The sequence below is a fragment of the Aptenodytes forsteri genome, unplaced genomic scaffold, assembly GCF_000699145.1.
Source record: "Aptenodytes forsteri isolate BGI_AS27 unplaced genomic scaffold, ASM69914v1 Scaffold284, whole genome shotgun sequence".
Classification (NCBI taxonomy): Eukaryota; Metazoa; Chordata; class Aves; order Sphenisciformes; family Spheniscidae; genus Aptenodytes; species Aptenodytes forsteri.
In genome coordinates, this window is record NW_008794445.1 from 626,501 (window position 1) to 643,134 (window position 16,634).

At 52.9% G+C, this 16,634-nt stretch overlaps 1 protein-coding gene across 1 annotated transcript; it reads left to right on the top strand.

Annotated features, from left to right (window-relative positions):
- Positions 1-159: 159 nt before the first annotated feature.
- MCM5 (minichromosome maintenance complex component 5) lies at positions 160-9,959 on the top strand. The gene is given in 17 exon segments (XM_009289924.2): positions 160-230; positions 232-318; positions 1,212-1,338; positions 1,450-1,578; positions 2,047-2,219; positions 3,532-3,687; positions 3,795-3,961; positions 4,580-4,751; positions 4,932-5,043; positions 5,816-5,959; positions 6,273-6,338; positions 7,269-7,445; positions 7,550-7,662; positions 7,923-8,051; positions 8,316-8,458; positions 9,034-9,161; positions 9,611-9,959. Coding segments are annotated over 17 exon segments (2,196 nt in total). The 3' UTR covers positions 9,713-9,959.
- The last annotated feature ends 6,675 nt before the right edge of the window (positions 9,960-16,634 follow it).

Sequence of the window (16,634 nt, forward strand, 5' to 3'; positions counted from 1 at the left end):
CGAGGACGGGGGCAGTGCGAGGGGTGCAGTGCAGCCGGGGATGGGGGAGCGGGGGGGGGCAGGGTCCAGGGTCCCGTGGGGCATTTGGTGCGGGGGAGGAGGAGGAGGTGGTTGGGGCTGACCGTGCGCTCTCGCCCCCGCAGGGGAGCAGCAGTCGCCATGTCCGGCTTCGACGACCCCGGCATTTACTACAGCGACAGTTTTGGGGGCGATGCGTCGGGGGACGAAGGGGAAGTCGCAGCTGCAGAAGCGGTTCAAGGAGTTTCTGCGGCAGTACCGGGTGGGCACGGACCGGACGGGCTTCACCTTCAAATACAGGTGCTGCTGTGACCCCTCTTCTCCTTCCCTGGCCTTACCCACTCCTCTTTGCACATCTGATCTGCTGTTAACCTCCCTCTTGCTATGCGCACCCCAGGTGTACAATAGCACACGTCAGCTTTTTTCTTCCCATAGACCGTAAAGAGCTCTTAGTATAAGAAATGCTGTTGTTCCCATTTAACCTTATAGGAAAACTGAGGTCTGGTGTTCTCCCAAATTTTTAAGCAGCCAGCCAGTGGCAGAGGTAGCAATAGAGGGATCTGCGCTGCCAAACTTGCACCTAGTTCTGAAATTCAAGGTCTGTCTTCAAGTTCTAGTGCTTTCTGGTCTGGAGTTTTGTCTGTATCCATTAAAATTAGTGCAGCACTGTCCTGTGTGCCTTCTGAGGCTATGAAGTCCCTTGGCCATCCCTTTGCCTACGCAGCTTGGAGACACAGCTGTGAGAGAATGTGGACATGTATCATGCAAGGGCTGGGAAAATCTTTCACCTTTAATCTCTGAATTTCATGCACCGTGCCTTTTTTAAGGAGAACATTGCCTGCTATGCTATTACTTTGTTTTTTTAAACATAGTTTAGGTATAATAGGTATTATCCTGTGTAGAAGCTTTCTAATTGCCTATCTGGTTGTGTAACTAGTAAAAAAAAAAAAAAAAGTCTAGCACTATACTTTACATTGTCACTGCAAGCACCGGTGTCCCTGGTCTTATGTCACATTTCAAAGTGGTTTTGGGTGAAAGATTTGCAGAGGTCCCCCTAGGCTTCTCTTGGCACTCTCCTGATTTTCTGTTTGCTTTCCAAACGAAGGACTCCCTGCAGAAGCTGCCTTCATAAGGTCACTGTAGGTGACTGGTGCTTTCTGCCCTGCAAACCTTTACCACTTACTTCCTTGCAGGGATGAGCTTAAACGGCATTATAACCTGAGTCAGTACTGGGTGGAGGTGGAGATGGAAGACTTGGCCAGCTTTGATGAAGATCTCGCTGACTATCTGTACAAGCAACCGGCAGAGCACCTGCAGCTGGTAAGGATGGAGGAGGTTGGCAACCTGGCATGCTGACATTATCACATTGCGAGAGCAGCCCTGACAGTACACTGCAATATGCCCGTAATAGCCTAGTTGTTCCCTTTGTAGTTGGAAGAAGCGGCAAAAGAAGTCGCAGATGAGGTCACCCGTCCTCGTCCTTCAGGGGAGGAAACTCTCCAAGACATCCAGGTCATGTTGAGATCGGATGCCAACGCAGCCAACATCCGCAGCCTGAAGGTGAGGTGAATCTGCTGTCATGTTGAGCAGTGAGAGGCAGGGCTTACTTATGTGGGGGTGTGATTGCAGGGAAGCTTTCGGTATTTGATCACGTAGTTCAGGACATGGGTTGTACACTAATGTACAAGCAGGGATACTCTGCAACTTAAATCTGACTGCAAAGGAGTGTTATTACTGATTGCTGCCGTGGGGATATTATTGCTATTAGTGATGTTCTGCATGGAGTGTTTTGTCCTTTTCTCCTTTGTTTTGAAATCAGCATGGCTTAAGTCATGCAACCTTCCCCTACTGCTCTAGAGCAGGAGAGTAACGTTGTCAAGAAGCGCAGGCTTTTTTGTTCTGGTACCTTGGCCCCATGAATGTGGGAAGTGTAGCTAAGAAAGAACTGTGTTTCTTTTAATGTCTTTAGTTTTCCATCCATCCTCCGGTGACAGCTTTCTTACCTTCCCTTCACCTTTTCCCTTTCAGTCCGACCAGATGTCCCACCTTGTGAAGATCCCTGGGATCGTAATTGCAGCAACCCCTGTGAGAGCCAAAGCCACCAGAATAGCCATCCAGTGCCGCAGCTGCCGCAACACCATCAGCAACATTGTGGTGCGCCCAGGCCTGGAGGGTTACGCTCTCCCCAGGAAATGCAACACGTAAGGACTGACATGGGGATGCATGCAGCAGGCTGGTGGGGAAGAAAAGGCTGCGTCCCCTCCTCCTGCTCCCCCTCCATCCCATATGGGCTGCATAGAGTCAGCTCCCTGTCACACAAGGCAGAATCATCTGTGCTGCTCTCTGCCTCTTCCCTTCATGTTGCCCTTGTGCCTGCGTGCACCCATGGCTGGCAGGTTTTAGCTCCGTCCATCTGCGGTCACACCAGTTGTGATGCTGCATGACCAGTGCTGCAAGCGGTATTGAGTGGCTGTGTCCAGCCAGCTGTGTTCTTTTTATCTGTAGGGCGTTTTGCCTGTGGTACCTAATGGTTCATTCCTGCCTCCAGCTGTCCCATAATGCTGCGTTAAGCTGTTGTCCTAACTTCCTATTAAATTCTTATCTTTTTCAAACAAACTTCTTGCTTCCACGTTCCCCCTCCCCAGGGAGCTGTTTTGCATTACCTTCTGTAGGGATGCTTTGCTACTAACCTTCAAATCCTGCTTTACAGCTCTTGATGCCCATGCAAACTGTGAGCATTAGGCTGCCGCTGTGGCAGCTCTCACGCCGACTGATTATGGTGGGTTGTGTCTTTGAGCCATGCCTGCCAGTATTTATTTTCTGCGCCTTGTCTCTAATGCAGCTTGAGAGGTCTTTGGGATAGGGATCATTCTTGCATGTGGTCTGTACAGCACCTCATTCCTGATCCTTGACTGCACGAGTGCATCTGCACTCTCCTGCTACCCTCCCTGAAAGCCCTGTCCCTGCCTGCATGGAGTCAGGCATCGGTAATGATGTACTGAGATGGCAGCAGGACTGGGAGGTGCTCCTTGTCTCGGAGAGCTTGTAGTCTAGCAAGGCAGATATGCCTCGAGAGACTGGGAGGTTGATGACAGCCTTGTCACATCACTAATTGCTTTCTCACCAGAAACCACTTAACATTTGCTTCGTTCGTGAGGTTATAAAGAAGAATGCCCTGCCATGTCTATACTGTTACCTTCTGTGTAATTAATGAATTACCTTCCTCCCCGCTTTTAGCTAGCGGGGGAGAGGGGGGAGGCAGGGAGAGTATTCAGGCAAGTGTCACCCTGTCTTTGGCTTGTTCTCATGCCTGCTTTTGGCAGCTGTTGAAGACAAGACCCAGGGCTTGATGAGCCTTTGGTCTGGCCCTGTGTGACTGCCCTTCTTGCCTGCTGGGCACCACTCGGAGGGGCGGCTGCTCTGGGCTCTGTCATTGCTGTCCCCTCTACAGGGGGGCTCCCAGGGGTGGCTTCTGAGTGCCAGGAGCCTTCCCTGATTGATCTCTCTGCACAGAGAACAAGCCGGCCGCCCAAAGTGCCCGCTCGACCCCTATTTCATCATGCCAGATAAGTGCAAGTGTGTGGACTTCCAGGTTCTGAAGCTGCAGGAGTCCCCAGATGCTGTGCCGCATGGGGAGATGCCCCGGCACTTGCAGCTGTACTGCGACAGGTACCAGTGCAGTCTCCCCCCCTGCATCACCCCACCAGGCTAGCAGGTGTTGCTGGTGCCATCCTTTCCCCTGCTACCATCCTCTGCTTTCCCCTTCCTCCTTTTAGGTACCTGTGTGACAAAGTTGTCCCAGGGAACAGAGTCACTATCATGGGCATCTACTCCATCAAGAAGTCTGCCCAGAGCAAGAACAGAAGCCGTGATAACGTTGGCGTGGGCATCCGAAGCGCTTACATCCGTGTGGTGGGCATCCAGGTGGATGTGGAGGGCTCAGGTGAGGGCTGCTTTTGGTCCCTGTCTGGTCTGTGTTGGTAGTCTGGTGTTGGGAGAGCCCCCTTCCCTGAGGAAGGCGGTCCCTCAGCAAGGACTGTATGAAATCACAGCCTGGGTCCTTCTCTGCTGCTTATATAGCAGAAGATTCAAGCCAGTCCAGGGGTCTAACTTGCTGTGGATGCTCTATACTCAGGTGTCCTGTATGACTTTTTCTCAGTGGTATTAAATGAGGAGGCTTCAGCCTGAGTCCTCCAGGGTATTTAAGTTCTTTTATCTTATTGATCTTAGTGGGAATCTGCTAAGCCATCCCTGAGGATCTGGGCTGAAGTTGATGGTTAAGATTGAGCTGTGTTTTTAAGATGAGGTCCTGACTGTAATTCTCCCTCTGGTTCCTCCAGAGCTGCTTTGCCCAAGATCCTTGCTTTTTCCTACCAGCCTCTAAGGACACAGCCTGCCTTGCTGGGATAGCAAATGCCTGCCCTCTCCACCCTTCCCACCTGGTGGCATTTGGCGTGATTTTCAAGAAGGGATCTTGGTGGTAGTGGGTGTGGGGGGAGTAGTGTCATTTACTTTAAAACATTCATTTGTTCACTGTTGCTTCATTCTCATCCCTGTACAGGACACAGCTTTGCTGGCTCAGTGACCCCTCAAGAAGAGGAGGAACTTCGTCGCCTTACTGCCATGCCCAACATCTATGAGACAATCGCCAAGAGCATCGCGCCCTCCATCTATGGCAGCACTGACATCAAAAAGGCCATTGCCTGCCTCTTATTCGGAGGCTCTCGCAAGAGGTGGGGAAAGTCAGCCTGGTAGAGAGAGAGTGGTGGCAGGGGTGTCATTCACGGCACAAAGCCCTCGTACAGTCTTCTGGCGGTGCTGCCAACTACCTGCCACTTGTCAGCAATGCTTGGTTATCAAAATGAAGGCTCACCGTTTCTCCTCCCTCTCTTCTTTCCACCCTGTTGCTCCAGGCTCCCGGATGGACTGACCCGCAGAGGAGACATCAACTTACTGATGCTGGGTGACCCCGGCACGGCCAAATCCCAGCTGCTGAAGTTCGTCGAGAAGTGTTCGCCCATTGGGGTAGGTGGTTTGAGGTGCCCGCTTGTAGTGCGGCTCGTTTCTTCCTTCTGCTCCCTGCATAGCACTGAAGACCAGACCGTGGTCACAGCAGATAGCTGCCCGTGCATCCACAGCTAGGCTGGCTGGCAGAGGTGCAAGCTGCCGTTTCTGGTGCTAGCCTGGAAGAGATGGGATGCAGGAGAGGGGATGAGGGAAGGAAGGGGAAGCAAGTAATGCCTTTCAGTATGATATGAGCCAGGCTATTTGCAGACATCCAAAGACGTGACTGGTGCTGTTGTTTATTGTTGAGACTTGATCAGCGGTGAGGCTGGCTGGTCAGGACAAATGAAGTTGACTGCATCTCAAGCATGGACCTCCAGGCTGAGCCCAGGCATAAAATTACATTTTCAGCTGTGTTTTCTTGTAGTCTCCATTAAATTCAGCCTCTGACTGCGTTGTTCCCTCAGGGGGAAAACAAAGCTAATGCAGCAGCCCACCAAACAATGAATCACTCCCTGTTCTGTACTTAATACCTGTATTTGTGTGTCTGCAAGCCCTCTGGTGCATCACAGCTGCTTAGTCTGAGGCCTGGGACTAGGAAATAGCCTTGCTCTGTACCCAACAGGTCTGCTTTTGGCATGTGCTGAGGGGTTTTCCTGGAGGGCTTTGTGTTTCCTCCAGTAGCTCTGGATTTTGCAGTGCCAGGGGTGCTTTGTCCTCCAGCTGCAGCGGTGGGTTCCTGGGTCCCACGGCAGCTGATGTGCTGTCCCTTCCTTGCCTTACATGCCACTAGGTATACACCTCGGGGAAAGGCAGCAGCGCTGCTGGCTTGACGGCGTCAGTGATCCGTGACCCTTCCTCCAGGAGTTTCTTCATGGAAGGAGGAGCCATGGTGCTGGCGGACGGCGGAGTGGTGTGCATCGATGAGTTCGACAAGGTACCTGCGGGGCTGCCTGGGCAGGAGCGGGGAAGAGAAGAGCCCTTGGGCTGCCAGCTGCTCCCGGGAGAGCCCAGACCTGCAGGAGAAAGCGAGGCAGCCTCAAGAGAGTTGCCCTTTCTTTTGGGGAAGGTCAGGGGATGGGGCTGCAGGGAAATTCTGGTTACATGCTGCACTCTTGAGCAGAGGTCCTTGCAGAGCTTTGCCTCGGGGGTCAGCATTGGTGGGTGTGTAGCTGAGGTCTGGCGGCGGTGACGGATGGCAACTTTTTTTTTTTTCACTCCACCTCATTTCTCCCACCTCGGATGAGAAGATGCGGGAGGATGACCGCGTGGCCATCCACGAGGCCATGGAGCAGCAGACCATCTCCATTGCTAAGGTGAGCTGTGGGTGCGTGTCGCCCCAGGGCAGGAGCCTGACTTGCTGCTGGGTTTCCCCGAGAGCCCAGCAACCAGCAGTCATGCTTCCTTTGCCAGAATTGCACATTTTAGCGTGGCTTGTCCAGGCAGTGGTTTTGATCATTGCTAGTTTCTCTGATCTGAGACTGGTCAGCTCTGCCTGTAGGCTTTGGGTTGTCTTCTCTCAGGCAGCGTGAACATCAGCAGGACTGAAACAAGCTCCCTCTGCTCTGCCTGTCCTCTTCTCCTCTAGATTTAGTAGTTCTGCTGATATCCCTGTGTCACAGCCTGATGTCACTTCTTTTTTCTTCCTTCCCACTGCTGTCCACACCCTCAGAACTACAGAAACTGCCTGACATCCTAGTGCCTGGTCTTCTCTCAGATCAGAGTTTCTCTTCATTTCCACTGCTCAACCTTTTTTTTGTAACACCTCCGCTCTCTCAGCTGTTCAGTCCCTGGTAACAGAACACCCACCACAACTTTTCCTTGCTGGTCGCTCTTGCCCTACTACCTGCAAACCTGCACTTTGCCCCCGGGGCTGCCCAGGGGGCTCAACCCCAGCCACTCAGTTTCTGTCTCAGGTTGCAAACTTGGTGATAGGGTCTTGTGTGTCCTTGCCCTTGACATGAGGTTTTAAATGAAGTTACTCAGTGCTCAAGTCTCAGCTGAAGCCAGTCCTCTTCCAGGACATGTGGGTCCAGCCTCATGTAGCTCCTGTGCTGACCCCTCTCCAATGTGGAACTGTTACAGAGTAATTGGGTGCTACTTACGGGGTTTTATTTAAATGCAAGTGATTGAGGATAAGTCCTTGCAAACTGCTTTGGACCTTTCAGTACCAGCTAATAGCCTTCTAGCCCTGCTGTGACATGGACATGGACTTGACCCCATCCGTTTCTCCTTCCCCCCCACAGGCAGGAATCACAACCACACTCAACTCCCGCTGCTCAGTGCTGGCAGCTGCCAACTCCGTCTTCGGGCGCTGGGACGAGACCAAGGGTGAGGAGAACATTGATTTTATGCCCACCATCCTGTCCCGATTTGACATGATCTTCATCGTCAAGGATGAGCACAACGAGGAGCGAGACATGGTGGGTGAGGGCATGTGGGTGCAGCTGGGACTCGTGGTGCCCCATTTTTTCAGGAGGGGGAGGTAGGGGTGTTCCTGCTGCCTGACTGCCTTCTGCTCTCCTAGACACTGGCCAAGCACGTGATGTCCTTACACGTGAGCGCCTTGACGCAGACCCAGGCCGTGGAGGGCGAGATTGAGCTGAACAAGCTGAAGAAGCTCATCTCCTTCTGTCGGACGTGAGTGAGAGGCATGACTTTTTGGCAGTGCCTGGGCTGCACGGTGGGAGGCAGTGGTGAGAAGCGAACCACGCAGCTGATATTTGCAAGTGCTCAATCTGGGTGACCTTTTTTTAACTCCTGCCTTGAAAAAAGGGAAGTGAGAGCAGCTTGCAACAGTGCCACAGCGTGGCCTAAGGAAGCGAGGGGTGCCCGGGGACATCCCTGCCCAGGGGACCCTCCCAGGCAGCGCTGCATCCAGCTCCTGTCCCCCCTTGCAGGAAGTGTGGCCCTCGGCTGTCGGCGGCGGCGGCAGAGAAGCTGAAGAACCGCTACATCCTGATGCGGAGCGGCACTCGCCAGCACGAGCAGGAGAGCGACCACCGCTCCAGCATCCCTATCACTGTCCGGTGAGCAATCCCACCCTCCTTGCCCCACCGAAACTCTCAGGGTTGGGGTTGCATCGCTGGGAGTCACCTGGGGTAGCCCAGGAAGGGGGTTAGTGTGGTGCTGGGGTTTGGGGGGAGCCCTCTGTGAACAGGGCAACACTGGAGGTGGTTTGGGGTGGGCAGGAGGTGCCTGGAGTTCGGTAGGTGGGGGTGTCAGGAGTCGGGGGGAAGGAGAAGACCCCTCGGAGCTGCAGTAGAAAGCAGGTTGCTCTCCTTTGGCCGCAGGCAGCTGGAGGCTGTCGTGCGCATTGCTGAGTCCCTGGGGAAGATGAAGCTTCAGCCCTTCGCCACCGAGGCGGATGTTGAGGAGGCCTTGCGGCTCTTCCAGGTGTCCACGCTTGATGCAGCCATGTCGGGCAGCCTGTCAGGTGAGGGGGAGATGCTCTGTGCTGGGAGCAGGAGGGACATGCTGGGCCTGGCTGTTCAGGGCAAGGAGAGATGAGCTCCCTTCCCAGGACCAGGCTGGCAGGGGCAGGGGGTGCTACCTGCTTTCTGAGCAAAGGCAAAGCAATGCCTGTGGCAGCAAGGGGCCATCATGGCCGTGGGGCTGTGGCTCACAGGGAGGGCAATGCCAGATGACACTGAGGGTCTCCACCTGTGCTGGGCAAGGGAGGGATGATCTGGCCCCTTGTGGTCCCAAGGGGAGAGTCCAGTGCTGTAGGTGGTTCCCCAACCTGTTTGTCCTCCAACCTCCACCCCCATAGGGAGGAGACAATGTTTCCTTGGGAGGCAGCGTGGCACAAAGGGTTTGAAGGAAGCTCCAGCAGTCAGGTCCATGTTCAGCTGTGTCTTTGGAGCTCCACAACCTTTGATGGTGGATTTGCTTATGGGTTCCATAAAGTCTGAGACATGCAGGTGTTGTGGGAGGGACAGGAGATGGGCACTCTGGCTTTGAGAGTGATGTCTGAGTGGCACAGAGAGCTCACACAGCCTCTCCCTCCAGGGGCAGAAGGCTTCACAACACAGGAGGACCAAGAGATGCTGTCCCGCATTGAGAAGCAGCTCAAGCGCCGCTTCGCCATCGGCTCTCAGGTGTCGGAGCACAGCATCGTCCAGGACTTCATGCGGCAGGTGGGCCAGGGACCCTGTGGAGGGTTGGGCTGTGAAACCAAGAACCCCAGACTGCCACTCAGGGGATGAAACCCATTCTCCAAGAGGTGGCTGGAGAGCCTTTTGGTCATACTTGCTTTTGAAGTTGTTTGTAGGGAGTTGTGTGCAATGTGATTGCAGAGTTTAAGGGGAGCGAGGCGAGAAGTCATTTTTCTCCAAAGGCACTGAGGTTTGGGGCTGTTTGGGTAGGTTGGGGTCCTACCCTTGAAACCAGAACCGTTTGATTTGTGAGACTGGCTATAGTCAGACCTGAAATAGTGAAAGGGGAAAGGAGCGTCAGCACCTGGTGCCACCGGGCTCCCTCCCTCCAGAGAGGCACAGCCAGGCTTTAGCAGTGGTTGCAGGTTCCCGATGGGCTCTGGTGAGCTTTTGCCTGCCAGCTCATCTCCCCCTGTTCTCCCCTTTTCCAGAAATACCCAGAACATGCCATCTACAAGGTGCTGCAGCTGATGATGCGGCGGGGGGAGATCCAGCACCGCATGCAACGCAAAGTCCTCTACCGCATCAAGTGACCTCCCCATCCCACAGGTGGGGAGGGAACTGCTGCTGCCTGATGCCTGCCCACATGCAGGCAGAGTGCCCCGTGGGGTTGGAACCTGCTCCTGGAAGAAGCTTTTCCTTGGGGAGCCAGACAGCCCAGGGCCTCCCTCTTGAACCAGGGTTTGGGGTGGTCAGGATTCCCCTTGAGTGCTCTGTCACTGTGTCACGTCGATGTTTCTCTGAACTTCAAAAGCTGTTAGTTTGTATTAAAATAAAAACTGATATTTGTAGCCCAGGGTCTTTGGCTGCCCAGAGGGACGGAGGGAATGTATCTCCTTCCCCCTTCAGAGGCAGTGCAGGATTTTGGTTGGAAAGGCATCCCTCCTGCTCACCCTGTGTTACCCACTGCCCAGCGCCCACCCTGGGGACTTGCCTCGAGGCACGACGCAACCCCCTGGGCAGGACCAGCAGCCCTGAAGGCAGAAACTCATTTCTTGCTCAGGGTTTGATCTGTCTATTAAGGCATAAATCCTGTTGGTGCAGGCTGCCCTGTTGGGCTCAGTGGTGTGGGAGGCACCTTACCCAGTCACTGTGTGCAGGCTGCTGCTGTCTTCTGTGTCTGCCAGCAGCAGCGAAGGAAATGACCTGCTGTTCCCTGCTTCAAAGCTGCTCTCTGCTTGTGCCTCCTTCCCCTCTCAAAGGGCTGCAGCAGGCAAATGCTTTCCCCTGCAGTGTAAATGGCTGCGTGAAAGCCTTGCTGGAGGTATGGGCAGAGGCCTCCGCTTGCCCTAGTGAGGATGGGGATGTGCGGTGATGCCCAAGAGCTGTGTACCCTCCTCCAAGTAGCTTCTGCCACCTCCTTCACGTGCTGACAGCTGTAGGGAGCGTTGTCCCACTCAGCAGGAGCCTCTCTTGGGCTCTCTGCCCCAGGGTGGTCTTGGGCAGCCACTCGCCCTTCTGCATTTGCTGCATAACCATGCACTTGCAAACTCTGCAGGTTTTTGTCACTTCTAGTAGTATTGGTTCTTGTAAGTGTCCTCCTGAAGACATAAGGTGTGGGTAGGTCCCTGCCCTCCGCAGCTCAGGGCCAGCTCGGATGTGTGAGAGTGCCGGTGGGGGACGCTGGAGACAGTGCAGTGTCAGGCATTGCAGGCGAGTGTAGCCGCTGTGGGTGCCAGAGAGGCTGCTGCCATGACTGCAAGTGACCTTCAGGCTGAAAAACACACCCCAGGAGAGGCTTCATTAGCAAAATAAATGTTCAGGGCCAGCAGAGGGTACTAGAGCCTTTAGGATGCTGGGCTGTGGCACTGCACGCAGTGCTGCCTCCTCCTCTGAGAGGGGAAACCAAGGGATTCCTTTGGGACAGGGTGGTGGGGTGCAGGGTGCACCCAGCCTGGCAGCTGTCACACAAGGGCTGGGCTCCCCTGTGACCCATGGGGGCTGAACAGTATCCCTGTTTGCTTCTGTTTGGGTGTTTTGAGAGGTGCATGGTGCACTTTGGACATGGCTAGAGCTGGTTATGGGGTCGGGGGTCCATCTGCAGAGGATGTGGCAGCGGTGGCCCTGACAAGACAGGCTGCATTTTGGAGAAAAAGCCCCCTGCTCTTCGTCCTCCAGTTTTTCAGATGGGCCTGACATTTTTGGAGGGCTGGAGGGGAGAGGAGGCTGGCCCAAAGGCTCCCTGCAGGGATAGGTCTCTGGAAAGCTCACACCGGTGATTTTATTGCCCTGTATTTTTGCAGGTGCCAGGCATCTTGCGGGGCTTCATGGAGCAAGCAATGCTGGGGCAAAAGCAGGCACCCTTCTTTTCCCTCTAAGAAAAAGAGACGCCTTCGCTCCCCACACTGCTCCCTGGCTGGGGAGGCAGCTTCCCTGAGCTGCTGCTCCATGGAGATGATCAGCTCCGTGGAGGAGGAGCAAGTGGAAGTGAGAATAACAGGGCAAGATCTTCACCTGGAGACAGAAGTTCCCAAAACTGCCAGTGTCTGTTTGAAAGCATCCCACCCCCCTCACAAGCTCCCATGCTCCTGGTGAAGCATTCGATATTTTAGCATCAGGAGGTGGCCCATTAGAGCAGTGTCATCATGGCCCCGAAGCAGCAGCATGGTGTCATGGCTGCCATGTGCCGTAGCCAATGCAGCGCTGTAGCGACGGGTCCTACAGGTCTGTCAGCCCCTGCCACCCTTCCCCAGTACCTCTGTCCTTGCTTTGGAGATGCTGGCAGTACCTGTCTTACCTATGGTCCTTCTTCCAGAGGTGCAGCAAGAGCAAAGCAAACAGAGAGGTGAGTATGGGATCAGTACCCACAGCCTGCTGTTAATGCTGCCTCTGGAGGAGGCTGCGAGCATCTGTTCCCAGGCTTGGAAGGAGCACCCAGTGATGGAGAAGGGCTGGGTGGGGAGTGTCCTAGGAAGGGGACTGGGGAGGGGAACACAGTGCAAAGGGTTCCATTTCCATCGCTTTTCTTGTTTCCTTCCTTTGTTTCCTTCTCCTTTCCTCCCTCCTTCCCTCTCTCCCTTCCTTTCCTTCCTTTCCTTCCTTCCCTCCCTCCCTTCCTCCCTTCAGACCTTCCCCCATGATTTTTGCTCTGTGCTGGAGCAGTAGTGCATGGCTGGATTTTGGCTGCTGACTGCCAGTGGTGGTCATGTGGTGCTCACAGTTTTTAAAAGAGCCAACAACTTAAGGTACATCAAGCTATGCTGGGCGTTGGCAGGTGCGGAGGTTGGAAATTCTTTTTGTTGTTTTTTTTGTTGTTTTCATGACATGATAGGGAGCAGAGGTATATTTCTGTGACGGGGATCAGAATGATTGATCTCTTTGTGCTATGAAATGTGTTGATTATATGGTACGAGGTTATGTAAGTGTACGTACAGCTTGAAACAACATTGTTTAGCAACTAATGTATGCAGCTTTATCACAAGAAGTGGAGCTGGGATGTGCGCAACTGGCATTATCTTGGAACTCGAGATCATTGATTAGTAATGGCTTGTTTTGATCGTCACACTGCAGATAGAAATTTTGGGAGGAAAAGCAGTTCTCATTTGGGTAGAGTGGTAGTGCTTGGTAGTATCTACTTGATAAGGGATTGGTGGTCTTCCTGGTGAAGATGCCCAGATTTTTTCTCAAATGATAGCTACTTGATAAAGGAATGGTCATCTTCCTGGTGAAGGTGTCTCTTCTTGGTCACCCCATAGGTTTTGGCATGCTGAGACTTGGGACAGAGTCCCTGTCCGGGTGTCCTTAGATGACCAAGAATACTGTTCTCAAATCCAAGGCCAACAGGGAGAGTAAAATCAGACAGATGTAGCCACTTCACATCTGAGCAGCGTAGCATTCCCCTACCTAGCCTACAGAGCTGACCTTGTCCCTTCCCTAACTCAGCGCTATGTCACTGGCACAGGAGGCCTCTTCCCCACCCGTGGCTTGTCTCCTTGGGAAGTACAGTTGGGTGAGTGCAACCACCCCAAACCAGGCAGCCACCAGGGATGCTCAGGTGCCTTTGATTCAAAGCTTGGGCTTGTGTAGGAGCCACCCACCTCTTGCCACATGAATTAGCCCCCGAAGAACTTGCAGATTACATGTAATTCTGCATGAGATGTGTTAATCTGTGTGAGTGGAGGGGAGTTTCTCACTCCGAAGAGATCCAGTGCACTGGGTTCTTGCCAGTCTTTTTGGTTCTCCATGGGAGGGCTGGGTTGGGATTCATCTGACCTGACATCAAGAGCTGTGTCTGAGCAAGGCTCTTGCTGTGTCAGTGCAGGGGAGTGAGCGCTTCCAGACAGCAGGTTGTTTTATCCAAAGTAAATGTTTAAGAGAAACTAGAGAAGCTGTGGCCTAATTGCATTTGTTTTCTCTCTGTTGGCTACAAAAGGAGGTCAGGGCAACTAGATAGAGTAGGTATTTTTGCATTATAGGCATCTCAAACTGGGGACATGTGCGTGTCCTTCCTTCTTGTGTGTGGCACTGCTGTATTGGAGGAGAAGGGCTTTGGTGAAGGCTTGCTTTGAGTGGCTAACTTTAGGGCAGCTTCACTAGGTTTGATTCTTTTTCCTCTTATACCAAGCTCATCAGAAGATCTCTGTGGAAATGTCAGTGGAGCTCCACTACTGTAAAAGCCAGCAAAGCTGAGTCATCAAGTCTGCACTGCTCAGATTTCTTCCATCTCCGTGTAGGATGGGAGCTGTTGCAATGCAGCAACATAACCTCTGAGCGTGTTGTGAGTGTCACTTCCTCCGTAAAATAAATCAAAACCAAACTGCAGAGTCCTGAGGGCTATTGCTCAAGGATGTGAGATAAACACTGGCAAGCAGTATATGCTGATATGGGCAATGTGAGAAATGATCTGAGCTGGTCCACCAGGCACTGACCTCAGACGAAGGAAGCCGGGGTTCCTTCTCCCTTTCTGCTGCTGACTTACTGGGCCAGTTGAGCAAGCAACTTCATCTCCTTGTGCCTGGTACAACGGTAGCCCGATCTCAGTGGCAGAGTCTACCTGCTGACATAAATAACATTAACATGAGCTGGGGCTTCTCCAGCCCTTGCCAGGGTAAGAACTGATCTCCTGGAGGCAGGGAAATCCCTGTGCTTTGCTCTGGACAGTGCCAGAAAAGACCAAGAGACAAAGGGAGACGTCTCTGGGAGGGAGGCCGCGGTGCAGCCGTGCCGTGCCGTGCCGTGCTGCCATGACAACACCGTGTGGAACGGCACACACGTGTCATGGCTCTGGGTGCCTGTGATGTGGTCTTCTGGGGGCATCTCACGTTGAATTTCAAGTCCTTTAGGAGGTTTGACTAAGGGCCTGTATCCCCTAATTCTGGGCTAGGTTCCTTCAAAATCCCAAACCACTCATTCTCCCACAGCTGTGATGTACAAATGCCTGCTACTGCTCGTCGTCCCATTTTGCCCATCCCTTTGCAACATACTTTGCTCCTTCCTGTGCACCTCTGCTCCAGGTCTCTCCCAGCAACACCAATCAGTCCATTTGCTCTTCCTCCAGCCCACTGCATGCCTCATGCCTGCTCTCTCTTCTCCTCTGCATGGTCATCCCCTCCTATTCCCCTTCCTAGGCATTGCGGTCAGTCCCTGGTCACCTTACAGAGCACCCAGCACAAGCCTCCCATTTCTGTTTTCAGGCCTGCCAGCTTCACAGGCAGGCAGGACACTGGGGTATGACAGGCTGGATCAGCTCTCAGGGCTGCCTGGAATGGGTAGGAATGGGACACCAAGGGTCATGTGTCAGAGAATATCCCCTGGATCATCTGCTGCTTCTTGGCCATTCCTCTCCCCCCTGCCCTTCAGCTTTCATCTGGCCAAGCTGCTCCACCTCTCCCTGTTCTTGATCTTTACCTCATCTCACCGCCCTTTTTTGTTTCTACCTTTTTTTTTCCTTTTCTCAGACTCCTGTGTGGGCAATTTGGCCAGAAAGCACGCAGACCTCTGGCCAGAAAAGCCAGGCGATACTGGTTTATACGCCCTTTGCACCACACACTTTTGGGCCCTCAGAATGAAAGCAGGAGCATTATCCTGCCTGCCTTGATCAAAGTATCTATGAAATGCTTGCCGAGTGGAAAGCAGGTCTATCCAGCTGGCCACATGCTGCGTGCTCATCAGCATCTAGCACCTCTGCGGTATAAATAGGCATCTATAAATAGATACGTAGGCATCTTTCCTTTCTGGAAATCCTTCACTTGATGGAATCTGTCAGGTCTCAGACTGCACCTGGTACTTTTGGATTCTGTCACAACTGACCATAAAGATGAACTTCAGTATATCACTAGGACTATGGAGTTAAACACACGCTACTTGAAATACTTACAAAGTTTTTAGAGCGACAGTTGACAGGTCATCTAGCATGCAGGTAATATCGCCATCTTAGACCCTTGCACCAGAATAAGGTGCGCATTCAACATTATCAGTTATCTTCTATTTGTGCTTTGTAATAAGGAGGTGTTTGGTGGTCTGACCAGGAGTGCAGAGACTGTCACCAGTCTGGGAGGTTCACCATTTCTGGTGAACCAGTTCTGGTGAGGGCCTGTGTTGGGGGGAACCAAAGGACACAAAGAGGGGAACAGCTTTCCCAGCGCCACATGGCTCTCATAAAGTGGTCCAGGGCAGAGCCTGATGCTCAGTCCAGATCTTTCATCAGTAGAGTTGCTGCAACGGGGGAACTACAGTGTCTGATTTACCTGGATTCTCCCGAGTCAGGCAATTAAAATACAGTTTCCACAGCAACATCACTACTGCCACACTGCACCAACGTCACTTTACTGTACCCTGTTCAGGTGCAGATGCAACTCAGAGTAATAGATACATCACGTGGAAAGAGGGTGAAGCTTCCCCAGTCTTGAGTTGAAGTGAAACTTGAGGTGTTGAGGTCAGAAGGCTCCTTTTGGCCCAGCTCACCTGACCTCCTGCACGACACAGACCCTAGAGGTCCAGCCAAGGAGCCCAGCAATCAAAGCACTCCATGGGCAAAAGCAAATTCTTGCTGGCTGCCTTCATTTGATGTAAAATCTGTTTGCTTTCCAAGAAGGTGAAAAAGTAAGGACTCTAAAATGGCCAAGGGGCTCAAAGTTTTCCCTGATGAATGTCACCAACTGGTAGGAAGGCAAAGTGCAGAAGCACATGTATTCATGGCTGGGACTGCACAAAATAACCACGTGTGGTCATGCAGAATCAGACAAGACAGATCCGCACCTGTATTTCACATGACCTGGCAGGTGTATTGCCACAGTGCCTCCCCATGCCATGGTATTTGACTGTTTTCCAAAACCTCAGTGGAGAAACCAGGACTTCTGCTCTTTTGTCTCTTGCACTGGAGAAAAGGGTAACATTAGGTCAGAGAACCAGCTCAGAAGGAGAAGCCCAGCATTTGAGTCCCTGCTCTATGAGAAAAAACAGAAGACCTATTTGTTTGTGGCTCATGCTGCATGCCCCAAACCCAGAGACGCACAA